Consider the following 23,773-nt stretch of genomic DNA (forward strand, 5'->3'; position numbering starts at 1 on the left):
GTATTCAGAATTTGGAATCCAGATAAATGGGAAATTACTTAATTCTATTATAAGCCCAATAAAAAGCAGGAGGTGGGAACTGCTGTAAGAGACTGGTTCATAAGTGAACCAGTTTCATTTCATCGGTCAATAACAATGTTTATCTGTTGTTTTATAGGATGGGGAGTTTCTATGCCCAGGAGGTCCTTACACCAGTAAAATCACGGGTCCAGACCAAAGGTATGGTGGTGGTCAAAACTGTGCCGTGTAAATCAATGAGTCTGGGTGTAGTGAGAACTGTCTTTATTATCATTCATTTTCAACAATGATTACTGGAACTTAAAAAAAAAAAAGTCTTTATAACCTAATAGTTACTGAAAAAGCCAAACCTTCCCAGCCCATTTCATATTCTCTTTCAACCATTTCAGGGCAGAACAATGTTCCAAACTGTAAACCTGTTCCATAGTAATATTTACGGTCATGTGCTTAATGAAAAGCTTTGGGTCCGATATACGAGCAGCCATGATCAGTCTTTCTACTGCTGTTCGGTAGTCGTCTTTACTCCGTACTTTGTCTTCTTCACACCTGTAAAAGGACCATCAAACACAAAAACTGAGAGGAGCAACATAAAGTGTGTTTCCTTTACATGATGCTACAACCAAAGCAGTACACCACACAGCTTTCCTACTATGTAGGATGTAGTGAAAAAGCCCTGGACCAGGAGCCAGAGACCACAGGCAAGTTACTGCATTTCATGGAAGCTATTTCCTCATCTGTAAAATGAAGGCCGAGGCCACAGAAAACTAGGGAATAGCAGAGCTGGGCTTTGTCACACCCAGGTTCTGCAACAGTAAACCTAGCATTCTGTCTGCTCTACTATGGGGAGGTGCTGTTTTCCCTGCTTGACAGTCTGGAGGTGATGCTCATTTGAGAAAATGAATGTGAAAGTGCTTTGTAAACAAACTATCGCGCAGAATATAAATGTTATTAGCCACTGTTAGGAATCTAGGACTGCTTCAGATTTGGTAAATGCATCTTAATGCTGGCTGTACTGCATGAATTATGAACATAATACTTTTCCAGGTGCTTGCAGATAAATTCTACCTCATCAAGACTCTTGGATCTCTTCCATTGTCTCCATTCACACTAACAAATAACTCTATTTCTGTCCTTTATCATCTCTCAACAAGTAGTCATTCGTGTATTGATGGACATTTTGCAACATAATATGAAATAAAACCTCCAGTAAAGTCCCCGAGGATCTGTGCTTGGTCCAGTGCTGTTTAACATTTTTATTAATGTCTCAGATGACATTCTTTTCAACTCTATAGATGACACAAAGCTGGGGAAGAAAGAGCTAATAGCTAACACACTGGATGAAAATCGCAAAAGATCCTGACAGGCTAAAACACTGGATTGAATACAATGTGACTTAGTAGGGAAAAAGGTAAATCTTAAACTTGGGTAAAAAAAAAATTCAGTCCTACAAGTCTTTTTTTTTTTTTTTTTTTAAAGCAATCGGGGTTAAGTAACTTGCTCAAGGTTACAGGGCCAGGTGTTTTCTGGGTGGGTGCTAAGTGTCTGAGCCCAGGATTCGATCCCCAGGTCACCCTGACACTGGAGCCGGTGCTCTTACTCGCTGTGCTACCTGGCAGTCCCAACAGTTTGTCTTAAAAAGATCTGAGGGATTTAGTGAATTTCACATTCAATAACAATGTGAGGTGGAGACCAAAACACCTGTGGTCTTATACAGTGCCTGGCACACTGTAGTGTTTCATAAATTCTTGATGACTGCTAACCGACTGGGCTGCATTTAAAGAGGCATCATGTCCAGTACAGCTGAAGCAAGAATCCCATTGTATTTGGCTTTGACGAGACCAGGAGGCCACTGATCCAGCTGGAAAACATCCAGAGAAAGGCAGCAGGACTATTGAAGGCCTCGGAGTTCTTGTCCTATACAGATCAATGGACTGAACTAGGGATATGAAATGCTTAGAAGGGGATATGATTGCATGTCAAGTACTTGAAGGACTGCTCCATGGAACAGACTCCTCCTTGGCCCCAGAAGGTAGAACAACAAACAATGAGCAGATGTTGTAAAGATACAATTATGTGTTGGAGGGATAGAAAAATTCTTAACAATTAGACCTATTGCAAAGTGGAATTAATTACCTGAGGAAGTACCTGGCTGCCCTGAAGAGAGGTCTTCCAGCAGAGTCTGGATGAATCTTTGTTGGGTATAATGTCCAGGCAGATGTTGGGAGAGGACGGCCTCTCATGTCCCTTCCCACTCTGAGGTTACTGGTGACTCTTACCATAATGTTCTAACTTGTCACCCTGCTTTTAGCCTCTTTCTCCAACCTACTCCTTCACCATTTTTAGTTTTAAATGAATAGTTAAATTAAAAAGTCAGCATTGTTGGCTAGACAAATGGAACATTACGTTTCTAGTTCTTTTGGACTTACTGAAAAAAGGGGACTGACACCAAACCTATGAAGTATATAATTAGACTACTAATTTGAATACTAGTCATAGTTGGCAGTAGGTTCCCTCACTCCCAAGAAAGCCTTGACTATTAGATGGAGATATTTTATTACTTTCTTCTCTTGACAGCTGTTGGCTAGTCTATCTTCAGCCCGGTAGGCCTGCCTTGACAGATTAGAGGCCTACCTCTCCTAGGACAACAATGAATCCCAAGCAGAGGCAAGAAAATGCAAGAAGCCATTTTTCTTTTGAAATGGGAAGCAACATGGTGCAACAATGGGAAGAAACACAGGGCGAGGAATCAAGCATGATTCTGTTCCTAGCTGTCACAAAATGGGACATGACCTGTAATGCCTTATGGATTTCAGTGTCTTCAGATGATGGGAGCAGATTAGTCTAGGACTGTTAAAAGCAGTACAGGGGATGATCTGGATGGGGAAGGCATGGGAAGAGTCTTCAACAGACATACAGCATTATAAACAGAGTAGCCTAGTCCAATTTTCTAAGGTCTAAAGATGACTAAAAGTCCGAGGGACATAACAACTGAAAGAAGAAAACACGCTGAACAAGAAGAAGGGGAAGACTTAAGATGGTGGTGCTTCAGGGGACGATCCTGGGAGAGGACAGTTTCACCAGGGTTACATTTGCAGGAACTATGATATACTATAATATGATATAATAACGAATAGAGTCAAAAGGCTGGGATGAGAACTAGTGAGCTACAGCAAGACTCCTGTTTAGAGTATGGTGTAGAGTGAAGAAAACAGATGCTTGTAACTAGAGAACATTACATGAAAAGATGGGGAATTACTGCGTCCCATAAAACAGAACATTATTTTCCTAGGTTCCCTAAAGCTGCTTCTATAGAGAGGTCAGTCATCGCCCTGATTATCAGTGTTCTGTCCAATGGTGCTGATGGCCACCTTCCATTCTCTTGTGTCCTGGGCTCTCCTAAAAGTACGAATGTACCAGTGGAGCAGCATGTTGTCCCTGTTTTCTCTCACTCTCACCATATCATCTTTTTTGGTCATCTATCTCTCTGTTAACATTTTCTGTGCAATTCTTCTCTTGTGCAATTCTTTTCTAGGAATAGACTGCATCCTATTCACATCAACTGTCTGCCTCTCCATTACCTTTTAGGTGGCCCTGAGTTTAAACTTTAATTATCCAGACTGTGGTATTCCAGGACTCAAGGCCATAAAACTTCACCTAAAGAATACTATTGTTAAAAAGATAAGAAAACCTGGAATTGTTAAAATGATTAAAAATTGTTAAAAAGCTCTGTACAATTTTCCAAAGGTAATCCAGTCACTTTTCTCCGGCTCAGTTTTAGATCCAGCTCATTGGCCAATATCTGCCTAAGATATATATTCTGCTGGAACAGCTATATTAAAATAATGGCATATTTGGATGAAGCATTCTTCACCCATTTGGCTTGTCCTGTGTGGCTAATTAGGCTTAACTCTTTTCAGTGATTATGGATCTCATAAAGACACTTTGCAATACTCTAAGGCATAAGGCAATCAATTTATTATCTGCAAACAGGAGTATCTTGCCATCGACAGGGATTCCCCTTTCCATTTGTTTGGTGTGAGATATACTTCATGACAGCAGGGAACACTTTGGGAGAATATATACACTCTTATTTTTAACCTTGTTTGATGATAATCGAGGGATATTCAAGATTATTTTTTCCTATGTCTTTTAAGGAATCTTCTATAATTTTGACCTATTCATGGGAAATTTAGTTTCCTGATGGAATATTTGATGACTTCTTTGTGCTACATTCCCCTTCCCCACTAAGGCTGCCTTAATATATGAGCTGTTAAGTGCTAAAATCAGCAACTCCTAAAGAAATTTGTCAGCTGTATAGAAATGAAAATTTAGTCAAATTGGATAAAGAAAACTGAAATATGAACACTTAAGGGCACAGTGCCTTTTGTTCTATTCAACTAGGATCATAAGTAAAAATCTTTGGGGAATTTCCAATTATAATGTACTAGAGTATGAGAGCTACAAATGGAAAATGCCTGCAAACTTCTTCAAACTCATACACACACACACACACACACACACACACATATGCATGCACGTGCCTTTTCAACATTTTTGTAAGGTCACTCTTCTAAAAGCTTCCATACTTAGTTTAAAAATAATCCTGAGGACAGAATATGGCAACTGGTTAGCTTAATCTGGGAATCTGATCCATAATATAATAAATCAAAACAAAATTCCAACATCACTAAATCCTGTCAGTTCTTGAAACCATTCTCTCAAACCCACATCCCTATTTCTACCACCCTAGTCAAGCTTTTGTGACTTCTGGCATGGGGTTATTTTAACAATGTCCTAACTGGGTTTCCTGGCTCTAGTCTGTTCCAAATCAATTTTCCTAAAGACATCTGTGATCATAAACCTCCAAAGGTTTCTCTCTGCTATAAAATATAGTCTAGACTCCTCAATATAGCATTTAAGGCTCTCCAGTGATTGGTCCCATCTACCTTTCCATCCATTTCTTTTGCTGTTCTCCTTCATGGACGCTTTGTTCTGGTCAAACTTGACTGTGAAGTTCTTTGAACATCTCAATACTTTCCTACATTTTTTTTGCTCAACTAGTCTCTTCATCTTAGATCTCCCTGCCCTGTCTAATTCTTACCTATGTTTCAAAGACGAGGTCAAATGTTACTTTCTCTATGAATTATCTCCTGTATCCAACCCTAAATACGGAGTTGAAAATCAAATTTGAAGAAAAATCTAAAGCCAGTGCCTTCAAAAATGTCTTTACCTAACTATGATACTCTCCACACTATCTCTAAGCATTTTATAGGTACTTGGCTTGATGGGACCTTAGAAATCAGAGTCCAAGCTCCTTGTTTTACAGACTGAGCCAGAGCCCAAGGTCACACACATAGTAAGTGAGGCACCGAGGGTTTCCTGGGCTCTCTCCATTTTACTAATGACTTTCTGTCACCATCTACTATGCTCCTATGGCCGATACTCAACTAAGTAACTTCCTTGTCTGTTTTCAATGTAACATAAAAGTCTACAAACCTTTTCAGCACTATTTGTAGTGTCTGTGAAGAAGCACCAGGACACTGAATACTACTAGCATTAGATACTAGAAAAATTTCGATAGCTAAAAGCATTTCAATCTCAGACAGGTGCGAAGGAATCAGCAGAAGCTTTCGGTACAAATTTCCCTCCAATGGTGGGTAACAGCCCAGTGACAGAGCATCTAAAAGTTAAATAATACATTCATTATAGGCCAAATATTACAAAAACTTTATATCTATAGACAGACACACACAAATGCAAATATAAACATCCAAACATCTAAAATATACATTGGGATCAATTATTTGCATTGCAAAGTAATGCCATTCTCCATAAAAAATTTTTATGAAAGACTTAAAAATAATTCTTCCTAATACATTTAAAATGAGCCAATTTACAAATTTTTTTAATGTAAAATGAAGCTGCAAACATTTTTCTGCAAAAAGACTATTGAAACCCTTAAAATGAATTCTCTATTATAAAGTCACACATCTTTTCTCAGAGGCTGGTATGATATATAGTTCAAAACTGCATTTATGTATCTTTTGTTATTTTAATAAGATAAAAATTTAATTTCAAAAAATACAATCATTTAAAAAACATCAAAAGCATATAAATAATACATCTGAGATTTTAAGATTCACATGGATTTCAATTGTAACTTACTTTTGTAATGGGCTCTGGCTTTTGGCCATAAACAACTTCTTCCTAAAGCAGTAATTAATCTTCTAAGAAAAGAAAAATCAATGGTGATATTCTTTGAAAACATGAATTCTGCTACGGAGGATGATACACCCAGACTATTGCTGTCTATACAAGCATCCAGAAGCTTGTTAAAAAGAAGGCTGTACTGCGAGACCTCCACAGTTTCTGAAATGAAGAAAGGATATAAAATCTACTAAACGGATATGATTTAGTTGTTCTCAGACTTCCTCCCCTTGGATACCAAATCAGCTCCCAAACCCTCACCACGTTCCCACCCCTCCAAGTGTGAGATGCCTATTTAGGCAACGGGGATTTCATTTCCACAGCCCTTGTCGACTGTACCACAGCTATTGTCTATGTCCCTGTATGTTGGTGCCTAAATTGTGATGTGGGCCTTGTTATCCCACGGATGAGCTCTTGTTCTGAGGATTGATGCCATATTGCTGGGCCTCTTCCCCTTGCCCCCCAATCCTAAACAAGTATAGAACTTCCTTTATTAGGTTCCTTCTTTCATAAGGTTTGAACTGCCTGGCCCTAGGAGCCAAAAGGACACTACAATGAATATGACTGACTAATGATTCAAATCTAAATGGATATCTGAGCTACATATCTTTGGAGTTAGACTTTTAAGAGAAAGCTGGAAACTCACTGGGAAGACAGTAAGAGTTTGGAGGTCAGAGTTAAGCTGGTCATAAGAAACACAGAGACTTGGTTCTCTGGAAAGAAGCTTCTCTATGGAGGGACTCCAGGAAACCACATCCGCTTGAGAGAGGGCAGTGGAAAAGATGAGAAGATTAGAGAATGAGAGCTAGAAGGGACGTCAAGTCTAATTCCCTCATTTTATTTTCCTTTTTTTAAAATTTTTATTTATTTATTTTTAAAGCAATCGGGGTTAAGTAACTTGCTCAAGGTTACACGGCCAGGTGTTTCTGGGTGGGTGTTAAGTGTCTGAGCCCGGGATTCGATCTCCAGATCTTCTCAACACTGGAGCCGGTACTCTTACTCGCTGTGCTACCTGGCCGCCCCCTATTTTCCTTTTTGAAATGCTTTATTAACTTCTGATTTACATCATTCATTTCTGCCAGATTTTGAGTTACAAATTTTCTCACTGTTTTTCCCTATCCACCACCCCAAAATATCAGTCCCACAGGATATCCCTTCCTCTAATCTGCTCTCTCCCACATCTTCTCCCATACCCCCTTCGACTTTTCCAGTAGGGCATGGTGGATCTCTATGCCCCAGTGTCTGTATATCTTATTTCCCAATTACATGTAAAATAGCATTAATAATAGTATATATAATTTTAAACATTTGATTTTAAAACTTTGAATTCCAGATTCATTCCCCTCCTCCCTTGTCACCCACCCTTACTGGGGAGATAAGCAGTTCAGTATACGTTGTACATGTGTAGCTAATGCAAAATATTAACATAGTAGATATATTGTAAAAGACTGACTATATTTCCCTCCCTCCTATCCCACCTCCCACTTGTTCTATTCTCTACTTTGATCCCATCCCTTTCCAAAAGTGGGTGCTTCCAACTTCCCTCCCCCCCAGCCTGCCCTCCCTTCCATCATCCCCACTCTCATACCCTTCCCCCCTATTCTCCTGGAGGGTTAGATACCCTATTTAGTATGTATTTCATTCCCTCCCTGAGCCAAATTCAATGAGAATAAGGCTGACCCATTCCCTTTTGCCTTCCTATTCTTCCCCTCCATTGTAACCATTTTTCCTTGCCTCTTCTAAATGAGATAGTTTACCCCATTCTCTCTTTTTCTCCATCTCCTCTCATACCTCTTAATTTCACATTTTAAGTATCATACCTTCCTATAAAATTGGACCTGTGCCCTCTATGTATACCTGTAAACATATATACACACATTCACATATGTATTCATACGCCCGTACACCCTCCAATATAGCCATATATATGTATACACACACATATTTCTATTCCCTTAAACTATTTTCATACTGAGAAAAGTTTCATCAGTTACAATTATCGTTTTTCCATGTAGGAATGTTAATAGTTCAATTTTGGTAAGTTCCTTATGATTTCTTTTCCCTGTTTACCTTCTCATGCTTCTTGTATCTGAATGTCAAATTTTCTATTCAACTCTGCTTTTTCATCAAGAATGCTTGAAAGTCCTCTATTCCACTGAAAGACCATATTTTCCCCTGAAATAGGATACTCAGTTTTGCTGGGTAGGTGATTCTTTGTTTTAATCCCAGCTCCTTTGCCCTCCAGAATATCATATTCCAGGCCCTTTGATCCCTCAGTGTAGAAGCTGCCAGATCCTGTGTTATCCTGATTGTGTTTCCACAATATTCAAATTGTTTCTTCCTGGCTGCTTGTAATATACTCTCCTTGATCTGGGAATTCTGGAACCTGGCTATAATATTCCTAGGAGTTTTCTTTTGGGGATCTTTTTCAGGAGGTGATGGGTGGATTCTTTCAACCTCTATTTTGCCTTCTGGTTCTAAACCATCAGGGCAATTTTCCTTGAGAATTTCTTGGAGGATGATTTCTAGGTTCTTTCTTTGATCATGGCTTTCAGGTAGTTCAATAATTTTTAAATCATCTCACCTGGATCTATTTTCTAGGTCAATGGTTTTTCCCATGAGATATTTCACATTGCCTTCTATTCTTTCATTTGTTTGGATCTGTTTAACAGCTTCTTGATTTCTCTTAATGGCACTAGCTTCCCTTTGCTCCAATCTAATTCTGAAGCAATGATTCTCCTCAGTGAGCTCTTGAGATTCTTTTTCCATCTGGCAAATTCGACTTTTTAAGGCATTCTTCTCTTCATTGCCTTTTTGAGCCTCTTTTGCCATTTGAGTTAGTCTATTTTTTAAGGTGTGATTTTCCTCAGTCAGGCTGTTGACTCTGATTTCGTAATTTTCTTGCATCGTTCTCATTTCTCTTCCCAATTTTTCCTCCACTTCTCTTATCTGCTTCTTAAGGTCCTCTATGGCCTGTACCCAGCTTGTATTTTCCTTTGAAGCTTTTGGTGCAGGAGTTCTGACTTCACTGTCTTCCTCCTGTTCCATACTTTGATCCTTTTTGTCCCCAAAATAGGAGTCTAATGTTGGATTCTTCTGTTTGTTTTGCTTCCTTTGCCTGGTCATGATGCCCCTCAGTCACTTGACCCCTGGGCTTTTTGCCACAGTAGGACTCTGCCACCAGACAGGGGAGCTTCCATCCCAAACACCAGGGTTTTCTCAGCTGCCGGAGGTATTAGTTGGGTGCCCTCTCTGAAGCCTCCACACACTCTGGCAAGCTGGTCACACACCCTAGGACCTCCACCCTAGACTTCAATCCAGATCCAAGCAGGTTAAAGCAAGAGTGATCACCCCTCAGACTGGTTGCTTGGTCCCCCTACAGTCTGTAGGCCAGGAGCTGAAGCTGCAATGTGCCCCAGCTGCATGCTGCTCAGCAGTTTCTTGCCCTGGGGGCAAAAGCCCATGCACTCCCAACTACTGATCCCAAAATCCACACTGCACTGACCTTTTACTTTGTCCTTAGCATCTATGTGTTGATAAATCTGGAAATGGTCACAGTTGCTGGTGATCTGGAGTCTCTCCAGCCGGTGGTTGATCAGGCCTGGCCTGGGCTCTGCTCCCAGAGCACTGCACTGGCCAATTCCTGCCGGCCTGTTGGGCTGTCCTCAGCAGGAGGTTAGCTTCTCTGTGTCATTATGTGGGTTCTGTAGCTCCAAAGTTTGTTCAGAGTCCCCTTTTACATGGATTGGGAAAGGTGGAAGCTGGAGCCACGCGGAGGTCTTGTTTCTACTCTGCCATTTTGACTCTGCCCCTCCCTCATTTTATTTTTTATAATTAATTTATTTTTAGTTTTCAATATTCTCTTCCATAAGATTCTGAGTTTTGAATTTTCTCCCTTCCTTTCTCCTTCCCCCTCCCTAAGATGGTACACAATCTGATATAGGCTGCACTTAGACATTCATATTAAACATATTTTCACATTAGTCATGATATAAAGAAGAAGGAGCCATGAGAAAGAAGAAACCAAAAAAACAAAAGAAAAGGAGAGTCAATAGTGGTGCTTCCATCTGCATTCATTTTCCAAAGTTCTTTCTCTGGATGTGGACAGCATTTTCCATCATGAGTCTTTTGGAATTGAGAAGAACTAAGTTTATCAAGGTCAGTCACTGCACAATGTGGCTATTAACTGTGTATGATGTTCTCCAGGTTCTGATCACTTCACTCAGCATCAGTTCATATAAGTCTTTCCAGGTTTTTCTGAAGTTCGTCTGCTCATCATTTCTTATGGAACAATAATATTCCATAACATTCATATACCACAACTTATTCAGCCATTTCCCAATTGATTGGACAATTTCCAATTCTTTGCCACCACAAAAAGAACTGCTATAAATATTTTTGCATATGTGGGTCCTTTTCCCATTTTTATATCTTTTTGGGATACAGACCTCGAAATAGTATTGTGGGGTCAAAGGGTATGCACAATTTTATAGCCTTTTGGGCATAGTTCCAAATTGCTCTCCAGAATGGCTAGATCAGTTCACAGCTCCAAAGACCCTCATTTTATGGAGGAGGAAACTGAGGCCCAGTCACATGGGTAATAAATGGCAGGAGTAGGAGTCAACCCCAGGTCTTTTGTCACTAGCACTCAAGGACTGGATCTGTGCCTTCCTTTTTCCTGGTACTATGGATACTCTACAGTATTGGGGAAGTGGGGTTGCTAACAATCTTGAGACCCTCTAACAAGTTAAAGTCTTCTAGGAAGAACTGTGAGTCTAGAGGACTACAAAGGGCTCACTCAACAAGGGGGGCTGTTTTGACCATTTATGGGTTCAGGTGTGGGTGTTCTGTTATAAGGGCTTTTTATTTTCTTTTTGGAGTGGGGAAGGCAGGGCAGTTGGGGTTAAGTGACTTGCCCAAGGTTACATGGCTAGTAAGTAGTAAGTGTCTGAGGCCAGATTTGGACTCAGGTCCTCCTGACTCCAGGGCTGTTGCTCTATTCACTACATTACCTAGATGCCACTGGTAAGGGCTTTTTGGTCTAAATTAAGCTGCCTATATTTTGTAGGCTTGGGTGCTTCATAACAGCTGAGAGCCCTCTGGCCCTAGACAGATACGAGTCAGCTTCATTGGATTTAGAAAAGAGAAGGTCAAAGGAGACCTTGGAAGAAAGTTTTATCAGTGCACTGGGTTCAGAAGCTACAACATGCAGAAGGAGAAGTGACTGGCTAATGAAGAGGAGGCAGTTGAGTAAAGAAACAGGAAAGATAAAGGAAGCGTGAAGAGACAGCAGGGTCAAGGGAAGATGTCTTAAAGGATGCATGAGGCTCGAGAATTTCTGCAGGCAGATAAATGGGAAGGAACCAATCAAGGGGGAGGAATCCAGAGAAGAAAGGACGTGGGACTGCTCAGTGGGTTCCTGGAGGAGACAGGAGGAAAGGGTTTAAGGATACACAGGAAAGGGCTACTTCTTCCTCTGAAAATGAGGGAAAGGTCTGAAGACAGGTGAAAAATACATATCTCAATTCATTTCATGCTCTAGTTTCCTCTACTTTTATAAGTTCTAACCCGCTTCATTACAAATGATTAAACTTTCTAAAATTAAGTCATTAGTAACACTGAAAACATAGTGTAACTAACCATATAGACTAAACTCAGCATTATCACCTAAATTCTCTGAAGTACGCCCAACTTTAAGACTATATTTAAATTTTTTACACAACAGACACTGGGGATAATTACTGATGATGTAGGCTTATTCAATTTATGAAAATATTTCTTTAAATATAAAATTCTAGGATACTTAAACATTCTATTTATAGATTCACTAGTTGATAGAAAGGCTAGGAAAGATAAAACTGAAAATGAAGCTAGTATTAGAAGTCACTGATGAATGAAGACCGATTTAAAATAAAGATAAACATATCTGAAATTTTAATCTAAGTATGAAGGCATGATTTGATTTATAAAAAAAGGGACACATCAGTTACTGAATAAAGTGAGGAAGTAAGTTTAAGAACTAGTCTCATATAAGAACAGATCTAAAAGGGTAATAACAGACATGGATTTTTCTAAACATACCTTGAGAATTTTGGAAACCAGGTAAATTCTGGAGAACTTCAAATGTTTGTCGGTACAGGCTTTTGGCCAAGATCTCATGTGCAATTGTACAGAGCAGGTTATGTCTGTTGAGGACATCCATCCTATCACAGGGCCACAGAGGTGTGTTTATTATCCATTCTGACTCTGAAATGAAGAAAAAAGTATTTAATTATGAATATTTCATCCATGCAAATTAAGGTTATTGAAATTCAATTACCCACAGTCTAACAATTTTTGAAAACATTTTATAAATTTCTTCTTGGAGAAAATAGCAAAATTTCAACTAGTGCTTAATCAAAATAAGCTTAAATCATTAAGAAACAATTCATAATAGGATATATATGTAGTGGCTGCTATTCTAAACATATAAATTTTTTTTCATTAAAAAGTAGTCTACAACTTTTCACTAATACTGGACAATATAAATTCTTAGTATCACATTCCTATAGTAAAAATAAAAACATTTACTAGGACTTGAATAACAGAAATATTAAAACAGAACTGTGAGTTCATTCATTTGGATATTTTTTCCAACAACTACAGTGAATGGGGGGGGGGGGAAGCAAAAATGGAGTGCGGCGTTTCCTCTAGAAAAACGATGAGGCTGGAAGCTAGAATGCAGAGCTTAGTCTGTGACTAACAAGAGAGAAAACATGCAAGTCTACATTAAACTAGATAACAATCACATGACCATACATCTATGTATTTAGATTTGTATACAACATGGTACAGAAGGAAGAACATTAGATTCAAAATATCTGGCTTTGATTCCCCAATTTTGCCAATAACTAGTTATTATAAAAGGTGGGGAAGGCACAAGCTCTGAGCCTTAGTTATTTCATCTGTAGAATGGTGCTAGGACTTGTCTGTGTCCCTCAGAGCCTGTGAGGATGAAAGGAAAGAATGTATAGTTAACATCATACATAAACTATTTGTTCAGAATGCTGAGGAGCAATCAGAGGGGGGTAGAGTCAGTCACTGACAGTATCTTAAAGAAAACTTGATTTGGATCCCGAAGTAAATGCACGTGGCTTGCCTCAAAGTGCAAGTGCATGCACACAGGTGTGCTCATGTGCTCAGAATGACAAATACAAATACTGTACTTAGTGACAGGAATGCTGGAAGAGACTGACTGTGTGATGTGGTAAAACAATGGTCTTGACATGGGGAAGTGCTGGGTTCCAAACCAGCTCTGATACTTGTGAGCTGTGTGAAGGACAGTCAAGAACTCAGTATGATTTCAAAGTTACAGATCTGAGGGACAGAACGAGCTGGTGCCCCAGCCCTAAATAGGGAAATTTGGAAGAGAAGCGGCTCCTTTCATCTCTGTGTGTCTCAGGCCATTCACCAGAACTGATCTAGAGTCACAGCTGGCCAGCTGGTGGAGAGCTCCCCTATGCCAGGTACTCTCCATCCCAATGGAATCCCAGAGCCTGGACACAGCTGGGTATCTATGCTGGTGGGCTGTGGAATCCCAAGTCAGTACAAAGGGGGTGGTGTGGTACTTAGAAATGACACTTCAGAGTTAAACAGGATGAGCAGGCAGGAGTTATACTGGTTCTTGAGGAATGAGATCACAGGGGAACAGTGTCAGAGGGGGACTTTTATAAGGTATTTGTGTGTAGGATTAATGATACACTTTCCCCTGGTCAAACCCTCACCATCCTAGGGATTCTAAACCCTGGGTGGTCCTCATGAAAACCTCATGCCCCCACTATCCAACCTTTTGTTCTCATTCCCCTCACTGCCCCCTACCATATTCCAGTCCAAAGCCACCTCCCTCTCCTGTGCTCTCTGGAATACCTGTGGTATAAGCACCAAACTTCTCTTCATCCTAAATCTTACCCTCTACCACTCCTATCTGTGGCTCTCTCCTGATGACACGGCTTCCTCGGCCACTGTTCTAGTCCAGGCTCCCACCTCCACTTCCCGGCTTTTCCTCTTCCACTATCCCTCAGGAACCTCGCTCAGTCCTGACCTACTCCAATCTCATCTTCTGATCTCCAGGACACTCTCCTTTCCTCAATGAGTCGACTCCTGTCCTTATTTTAGGGGATTTCATCACACATACTGGATACTCCCTCTAACGCCCTAACTGCATAGCTCCTCAACTTACTTCCCACGACCTATTCTTCTATTCCATCTCAGTCATGCGTAGATGGTCATGACTGATCTTGCCATTACCCACAAATCCTACCACTTCCATGAACTCTGAAATTCCCTTATTTGATCAGTCGCTTGACACACCATTTCCTTTCCCTGTCTCCCAATCCCAAACCCTGTTTTTTGTCCTCATCATCACTTCCAATCTGAATCCTCAATTCTCTCCCAGGCTATCACCTTGCTGCTAGCTCCTTGCCTCCTTCCTTCATCTTGACCTGCTGGTAGTCCACTTCAACTCTATCCTGTCCTCTTGAGTCCCTCACCTCCTGTCACATCACTGATCTTTGCCTTGACAAACTTCAGCCTCAGCTCACTCTCACCATCTGCTGCCTTTGCACTAGGCTTGAGCTACTGAATGATGGTGGAGAAACCATACAACTGTCTCAATGGGGTTTGCTACAAACTTATGCTGCATAACCTCAACCAGGCTCCCAATGCAAACAGGTGACCTTTTGTACCTTTCTAATGAACTCAGTCACCCACAGTGGCTCTAGGAAACCTTTTCATCCCTCCTTAAACCTGCCCCTTGGCTACTCCTCCCCTCACCCTCTCAGCCAAGAACTTGATCTCATGTTTTATATGAGGAAAAAAACGGCCATCTGCTGCCAGTTTCCTCTTGTCTCCTTCTGCCCTCACATGCGCCCGTTTCCTCTTTCACCCGTCTCACAGGCTCTTTGCCAAGCCCAAGCCCTCTACGTGGACAAGTGCCCCCATTCTACCCCAGACTCCTCCGGCAGACTGCCTCCTTACTCTCTCACTTACCTTCTCTTTCTCCCTACCTACACACATGCTCCCGTTTCCCCCACCCTTGAGGTCGCCATCTCTGCTGTCAGCCCATCTCTCTCTGCTTGTTGTGGCTACATCCCTCCAGAAGACCTTGTGCATAAGTGCCTCCACTTCCTCTCCTCTCACTTTCTTCTTACCTCTGCATTCCAGCTTCCGGCCTCATCATTTAGCCAAACTGCTCTAGCCAATGTCACTAACAATCTGAAATGGTCTCTTCTGAATCCTCATCATTCCCATCAGCTTCTTCCCCTTGAAATCCTCTTCTGTCTAGATGCTCAGGTCCCTACTCTCCTGATTCTCCTCCTACCTCACCGCTGTTTAGTCTTCTTGGCTGGATCTTCACCCGGCTCATCTCACAGGACTGCTCTTGGCCCTCATCTCTTCTCCTTCTATACTGTTTTCCTTGGTGATCTCATCAGCTCTCATGGATGCCATTATTATTTCTGTGCTAACAATTCTTGAATCTACTTTTCCAGTCCTAACCTCCAGTCTCTGCATTTCCAACGGCCTAGGGGACAACATGAACCCAACGTCCTGCAGGCATCTTAAACTCAACAGGTCTAAAATGGAATGAGGTTTCTTTCCTCCCAAATCTCCCTACCACTGTCAAGGGCACCACCCTTTGTCCAATCTATTACCAAGACCTGTTGATTTTACCTTAATGACATCTTCATAACCTTTTCTCCTCTGACCCCTCTAGCACAGGCCCCTCTTATCCTCAAGCCTGGACCACTGCAAAAGACTATGGGGGAGGGGTCTTGCCTGCCTCAAGTCTCTTCCCAACCCAGTCCATTTTCCACTTAACTGGTAAAGAGATCTTCCTTAAGTGCAAATCTAACCATGTCACCTCCCTGTCCCCCAAATAAACTCTAGCAGCTTTTCTATCCCCTCTATGATCCAATACAAATTCTGCTGGCATTTAAAGCCTTTCATAACCTACTTTCTTCTCTCCCCAGTTCTCTCACACCCCCCACCTCTCACCAAGTTCTTGGCTCACTTGCTGTTCCTTGAACAGGACACTCCATCTCCCAATTCGGGGCCTTCTCTCTGGCTGGGATGCTCTTCTTTCTCATCTCTATCTCCTGGTTTCCTTCAAGCCCCAACTAAAATTGTCCTATGGAGAGCCTTTCCCAACCCCCCTTCATTCTAGTGCTTTCCCTCTGCTGATGACTTCCAGTTTGTCATGTCTGTTGCTTATCTGGCCATGTTCTTTCCACCATTAGGTTGTGAGTTCCTCAAGGGCAGAGACTGATTATCTTTCCAGCCCTGACTGTGCAGAGTGACTGGTACATAGTAGGTTCTTTAATAAGACTTTAGTGATTGATTGCAGGAAGAGTTGGAGAAAGTTTGGAGGCAGTCACACAGCAAGCAGGAGGTAACAAGGGTCTGTGGCCATTTAGAAATGAAAGAAAAATATCTACTCTTGAAATATGGAGAGAATCAGCAGAACTCTGACTCTGGGTTAACAAATGGGAGTGGAAGGCTGAAAATAAAGTGTAAGCCTCCGAGGTCTCTGTTAGTGAAGGAGAGGCTGAATAATCACTCAGGCACATACAGTTATAGGGAGGAGTCTTTTCACATATGGGTCAGCCTAGATGGCCCCTGAGCTCCCTTACAGCTTTCCTATGATCCTGTGATAATCTGAGAAACAGGCATATGGCTTTCAACAAACGGCATCATTATACCTTTTAAGATCCTTCCATCTTCAAATGTCTGCTCCTGTGGCCAGCATGCAGGGGTCTGCCATAATAGAGGCATTCCAGTATGGCTTAACCTGGTTAAGGTCCTATTCCTGGCGCTCTCCTGGTACCTCTGGCTACTTGACTACTTAGCTAACAGTAAGAGTCTGTCCTTGTTCCAGCTTCTACATCTGAATCAGCTCCACAAACAATGGCGCAGCATGCATTCCAACCTCCAGCGGTCTGTCTTCCTTGGGTCTGGTTTTACCTCACTCACTGTGAAGAATCGATCTTCTGCCTTGGCATTCTCAGTGGTATCTCTACAATACCCTCCGGTGTCTGTCTGCCACAGACCCAGCTCTTCAAACGCCTGCCTAGTCCATGCCACCTGACCTGGACCTCACAGATGCTCACCAGAGGTCACAGAGCCCGGCCCAATTTTAACTCCAGAACGGGAATGGCTGATATGTGACAGGAAGGAAGGGACTGTGGAGGCCCCCTGGGCCAAACCACACTGTTCTATAAGTAGATGACACGTTCAACTAGTAAGATAAAATATTACTGAATCCATTTCACTCTGGGTCAATCTTTGCCTTTGCTATCTAAAACCTAGCTGCCCTAGATCACCCATTCAGCTGTCCACCAGCCACCCCGCTACCTGGTGCCACTCCCCACTCCACTCAATTTCCACTGTACTCAGGAAACAAGAAGCAGGAAAACATGACTATTTAGAACAAGGAAAATGTCAACTGGAGTACAGGCCAAAATACAATCTCATTTCCTTTATATCTGAAGCACACAAACATCACTTACCCCTCAATACCCAAATGGCACCATCCATACTCCCACTTTTTAGAAAAATCTCTGCTGCCACATTGACAATCTGGCACCGTGAGGCTAACTTTTCAGGGCCAGCAAGTCCTTTTAAACTTGTGAATTGGATTTGTAGTTCATGTAGTTTATCAAGTACCTTCCTTCCCTATAGCAAAAACAAAGAAAACAAAATTAACTTTAGATATTCAGAGAAATAAAGAGTCACCCACTTATTATTGGGAAAATCATTCAATTTGTGAATTATCTAGGACTTTACTATCTTTAACTTTACTTTTAAAAAACTTTACCTTTAAAGGGCATTTCAATAGTAACTGGTTCTTTAATCAAAGGGTAGATTTAGCTACTCTAAAAACAAAAAAAAAAGTAAAAATAACAGAGTTTTACCAAAATTTGCCTTTTCTTATCAGTTCAGATACAGTTCTACACCAGAATGGAACTATAGCCCAAATCAGAATTTTAGATTCTGTGTTTTTTATTTTTTATTTATTATTGATGAACCTTTTCTTTTAGTCTATGTAACAAAATCTGCATACTGGTATTTTCCCCACCAGAGGATCAAGAGTATTGCCAAATTGAGCCATTTAAAAATTCTGTCTTTCCTTCTAGCATGAAGGCATATAAATTCTAAAGTCATTTAATATATTGCCAGGTCTTATAAGGGGATCTCAAAAGATGGTTGGAGGTCAATATGAAGGACTTCTATAGAACACTTTGGCTATACAGAAATCCCTAAAAATCACAGAGGTAGATAACACAGGTTATCTATGGAAAGCCAGACAGCATTGTTACATACACTGATCACTACAGAGGACACACCTCCAGAATTGTACTCAACTGAGTAATTATAATACCAGTCACCAAAGGTGATTAGATTACTACACTGAGGGAACTAAGAAATGTAAGACAGTCCCTGCTCTTGAAGGGCTCACAGTCTAATAGGGAAGACAACAAACTAAAAACAGAATAAATTGGAATAATTAACAGTGAAGGGACCAGAATTAAGGGGGACTGGAAAAGCCTTTCGGTAGAGGGTGGGATTTCTAGCTGGGACTAAAAAAGATCTAATCAAGATAAACAAACAAGGAATTTCACCATTTTATATGGAACCTAAGTGAAGTTCTATTAAAATATTTTTAATAATAGATATTTTTAAAATATTAAAACATGCCTGAATTTGAAGTAATCAGGATTTTAGGCCTAAAAGTGGGAATCTAAGCAATCCTAGAATAACCCCAGGAATAATACTAAGTTTGTTAAACACCGGTTATATTTCTTCTGAGAGAAATGTGACTAGGTATATGTTTATTAACAGTAACAGGTGGCATTTCTATGTGCTATAAGGTCAATAAAAGACTTTGTGTATTGTGTCTTTTGGTCCTCACAATAAAAGTGAGGAAGGTACTAATCTCCTTCCTCTTCTCACTTTAGAGATAAGAAAAGAGGCAGAGAAGTTTAAGTGACTTGCTCAGGATCCCATAATTGTTCAGTATCTGACACAGGATTTGAACTCAGCAATTTACAGAGTACAGAACAGCCTTAATAGTGAGGGCAGTGATAGAAGACATTGGAACACCTAACCCAGGGAAGGTTTCTTACTTTCTTTCTTACTTTCTCTTTAGGCCCTATTTCTCCTCTCTGCTCTGTATTCCAACGGCTCCCATTTCAAAGAAATGATTGTTGAGGGTCTTTTTATGACAAAGGGCAGGTTTGTACTTCTTAGGAATTTATGGAGACTAGTATTATAATAAGCACAGTTGACAGGTTAAGCACAACACTGAAAGAAGGCCTTGTTTTCATACTAGAAGTCAATTTCTAACATCAAAATATGCACTGGGCACATTTTAAGGGGGAAATACAACTGTCCTTTAGTCACTTGGACCAAGCCAACTATCTCTGGCATTACTTCACAAGAAAGGTGACACTAAAAATGACTTTATATAACTTATATGTCCCCACACAGGGTTAAGATTCTAGTGCCAGCAAGAGGGTCTTTAAGACAGCTATAAGTTAGGGCACTGTTTCTTCAGGTCTTTCTACATCCCTGGTCTTCAACTCATCAGTCATCTGCCTGGACACCATTTGCGTCTCCCTTGGAAAGTACAGAGTTTGGGCATGGAAACTATTAATTATCTAAATATTTAAAATGGACACATTTCATTCCCAAAACAAAATAATGCCTGTCTCCTTCTACCCCGCCTCCCCCCCACCAATGAAATACCTTAGACCACTGTAGTAGTTTGTGATAAAAGTAGATTGCACTGATCCCAATTCTTCCCAGTAAAGTTTTATCAATCTCATCGTTTTGGGGATCTTTGCTGACTGAAAGGTAAGTAGTTATAATGTTACAGAATGTGAAATAGCAACTCAAACCTGTAGAGATTTTAAAATGGTAAATTAAAATATTCTGAAACCAACATTTTAATATTTTATAGTAATATATATGATCTCAAATAACTTCAAACTAGGTGAGACCTCAAATTTTACTGCAGTTATTGGGGAATTAAATTAGGGAGAAACTATGAGATTTGCTCTCAGTAGCAAGAACTTAAAAACTTGGGATGCTCTTTCCAATTCACTAGCACCACTGCTGTTACTTCAAATGAAAAGAAAAAAATAATGCTTATGAAACAATGGAGATTAGAACACCACAATCCTGGATTTGAATGCCATTATTTATGTAATTTAGTTTATAAAAATCAATTTGTAGTGAGTATGTGTCATTACAAGAAGTAAAATCCATAGGCAGGAGCACGTTATGTCATGTAGGCTTTCCTCTTATTTTATGGCCTAGAAAGAGCCCCACCAGCTCTCCTCTGGCCATGTGCAAGCTTGGAGGCAACCTCTGGATCACCTGGTTCTCACAATATAACACAATACAGATCAAAATAGTTCCACAACAGTAACTTTTACCTGTATCAGCAAATTCACAAAAAGGAATTCCTGGTCTTTCTTCTTTGTAATCCTTTGTTAATGCTTCAGCAATGTACAATGAAAATCTCTGAAGATCGGCAAATTTTTCACAACCCATTTTTACATTAACGTACAAATTTCCCAAACTGGTCCAGTCACCCTTTTCTTTACAATGCTGTTTAAGATGATAGAAAAAAAGGATTACATACACCAAACTGAATAAAGCCTTTAATCGGCATTACAACTCTATGCTAAGCTAAGGTGCACCCCTTTTTTCTGAATATAAAAAAATCCTCATGAATTCAGGAGTGAAATAAGAATTCACAATCATTTAGTTACACATTTAAGTAGTTCAACTCCTACTGAACTCAGTGATGGTGTCCCCCTATCCTGAAGGGCAAGATGGGATGGATTTCATAGAACTAGGTTTTCAGAGCAGTAGTATGTAAAATGTTGACATTTTACTAGTTTCAAATAACTATATTTTTCTATAACTTGGACTTTATGAATTTAAAAAAGAGGTTTCTGCCCATCTGCTCAAAAATACAAGATTGTATTGATTACATATCCTTGGAAAACTGGTTGCAAAACACATTTCTACAATCATATTTTTCAACTAATTTCTAGTATATAACTGGAGTTTACATTAACATGGGGAAAAAAAGTCACCCAAAGACATATAAATTACCTTTAAGGATGAAGTAAAGACAGTAGGTGTTTTAAGAGAAGCTTATACTCAATGGCATATTCTTTTTTAACAACACCTGCTGTATTTCATCCTTAAAGGTAATTTTTTTTAAAGAGAAGAATATATTTAATGATGGGACAACAAGGTGGCTTGGTGGATAGAGTGCCAGGCCTGGAGCCAGGGAGACTCCTTTTCCTGAGTTCAAACTGGGTCTCAGACACTTGCTAGCTGTGTGACCCCAAGCCAAGTCACAACCCTGTTTTCCTCAGTTTCCTCATCTGTAAATGAACTAGAGAGGGAAACGGTAAACCATTCCAGTATATCTTCACCAAGAAAATCCCAAATGGAGTCATGAAGAGTCAGATATGACTGAAAAATGACTGAACAAATACTTAGTGATAAAATATTAGTTTGCTACAAATTCCATATTTAAAAATGTACTAAAGGTCATAATTCCTGTGTTACATATTTTAAAGATCTGAGCCCAGATATTTTTACCTCATGATACAGGTATGCCCTAAAAATGCTGCCCACATATTTATACATCATAGACTCCTACTTTAGGGCAGCGAGGGGGTGCAGTGGATAAAGTACTAGGGTCTGCAGTTAGGAAGACAAATCCAGCCTCAGACACTTTCTGGCTCTGTGACCCAGGGCAAATCACTTAAGCCTGGCTTGCTTCAGTTTTGTCATATGTAAAGTAAGCTGGAGAGGGAATGGTCAACCATTCTAGCATCTTTGCCAAAAAACCCCCAAATGGGTTCAACAAAGAGTTGATCATGACTTAACTGAACAACAAAACCCCTACTTTAATATTGTTTAGCTGATCATTCATTTAAAATGTTTATAATAATTATAATAATATAATTAAAATGTTTATAATAAAATGTTCCCATGGAACAATTGTGATGTGTAATGTTTCATTTAATGTTCCTTTTTCAAAGAAATCACATTAGATGGTACACGACTGTGATCAAATTACAATGGTAAGTAACACCAACTTGACTTATTCATACTACTAATACTACTAAATCAATAGTTAGGTCATCAGAATGAAAAAAAAATGTAGATCCTGAAGCTTAAAATTGCCAACCAACAATTCTCTTTAATAGAATACATTTTCTAATTAAAATGAATTTTATTTTCTCAAGTTAAAAAAACCTACAAGATACAGAAATTAGTGTTAAAAGTGGGAGTATGTTCTAAATCAGTTATTCAATCTTGGTTTGCTAAAAATTCGACTATTCTTCCCTTTCCAAATTTTTTTCCCCTTTTTTGGAGGGGGGAAGGCAAGGCAATTGGGGTTAAGTGACTTGCCCAAGGTGACACAGCTAGTTCTTCAAGTGTCTGAGGCTGGATTTGAACTCAGGTCTTCCTTACTCCAGGGTGGGTATTCTATTCACTGCACCACTTAGCTACCCCTCTCTCCAAAAATTTTAAGTTAAAGATATAATTAAGTTTTTTCTTTGTATTTTCATTGCATGAGTAGAAAATAAGCAATCTGTCTAAAAACAAACAAAAATTCTAAATCTATAGGTCACTTACCTCTATTTCTATTATTGCTGAATTTAAGTCAGAGAGCCAATTCTTTTTAAACTGTCTCACTCGTAACCTTTAACAACGGAAAAAGGTTAATTATTTTTATGTTTACTAACAAGAATTCCTAAATATCCTGGCTATGAAGCTGAACATTGAAAAAAGTTCATGTGTTTCACCTTAAATAGAAAAATTTCAGAATACTACAAAAATTTCCAACTTCTAAAAAACAAAATCAGTCATCAAATCAGTAATTTCCAGACCCAAGTTTTTTGAGAAATATTTTTGGAGTTACCAGGAAATTTCAAAATAAAATCAGTAACATATACCACCTGTTAATATAGAGTGGCTCAGAAAAATGTTGCAGGGAAAAAAATAAGAGGGTGTAATGGCAAAAAGATAGGAAATCAGCAGTCTGAGGTATGAATAACTAAGGTTTTCTAATGTACAGCTGAGTCCTCCCTCAATGATGAGATGGTTTTCCGTTAGTATGGGGGGAGGGTCTGCAGCTGTTAAGGCCTAGAGCAGTTTAGAAAGTTATGGGGAAGCCGCCTGCAGCTACAAGATACAGAGCAAGACGTCTGTTTTCGGACCTGCCCAATGGGGGAATTGTTTTGCTTGACTGGGAATGTCGAATGGGTTTGTTTTTCTTTTCTCAACAGGGAGAAGAAAGAGTAGACGTTTTGTTAACTGAAACTGTTTTACAATGGTGGCTCTGGGTAAGTGTGGAACTGCCCCTCTGTCCCCCAGTGTCCTTCTCTGTGCCTTGGTGCTGGAAGGGAAAAAGCTGCTCACATCTGGCCAGCCACATTCCTTATGCGGCTTCAAAGCATAAAATGCAACACTGGCT

General features: G+C 40.0%; 1 protein-coding gene across 1 annotated transcript in view; it reads right to left on the minus strand.

Annotated features, from left to right (window-relative positions):
• Positions 1 to 267: 267 nt before the first annotated feature.
• Positions 268 to 23,773, minus strand: part of TOPAZ1 (testis and ovary specific TOPAZ 1) — a 71,097-nt gene continuing 47,591 nt past the window's right edge. Inside the window, exons 13-20 of the mRNA XM_069088593.1 lie at positions 22,933 to 22,999; positions 20,700 to 20,874; positions 20,008 to 20,108; positions 17,769 to 17,934; positions 12,307 to 12,471; positions 6,184 to 6,387; positions 5,515 to 5,698; positions 268 to 564 (exon numbers count right to left, since the gene is read on the minus strand). Coding sequence (XP_068944694.1) covers positions 351 to 564; positions 5,515 to 5,698; positions 6,184 to 6,387; positions 12,307 to 12,471; positions 17,769 to 17,934; positions 20,008 to 20,108; positions 20,700 to 20,874; positions 22,933 to 22,999 — 1,276 coding nt within the window. The 3' untranslated portion in view covers positions 268 to 350. The remainder of the gene's footprint in view (positions 565 to 5,514; positions 5,699 to 6,183; positions 6,388 to 12,306; positions 12,472 to 17,768; positions 17,935 to 20,007; positions 20,109 to 20,699; positions 20,875 to 22,932; positions 23,000 to 23,773) is intronic.

This window comes from Petaurus breviceps, unplaced genomic scaffold (genome assembly GCF_028583685.1).
Source record: "Petaurus breviceps papuanus isolate PSGF00001 unplaced genomic scaffold, PetGlider_PUasm1.0 185, whole genome shotgun sequence".
In the NCBI taxonomy this organism is placed as follows: Eukaryota; Metazoa; Chordata; class Mammalia; order Diprotodontia; family Petauridae; genus Petaurus; species Petaurus breviceps.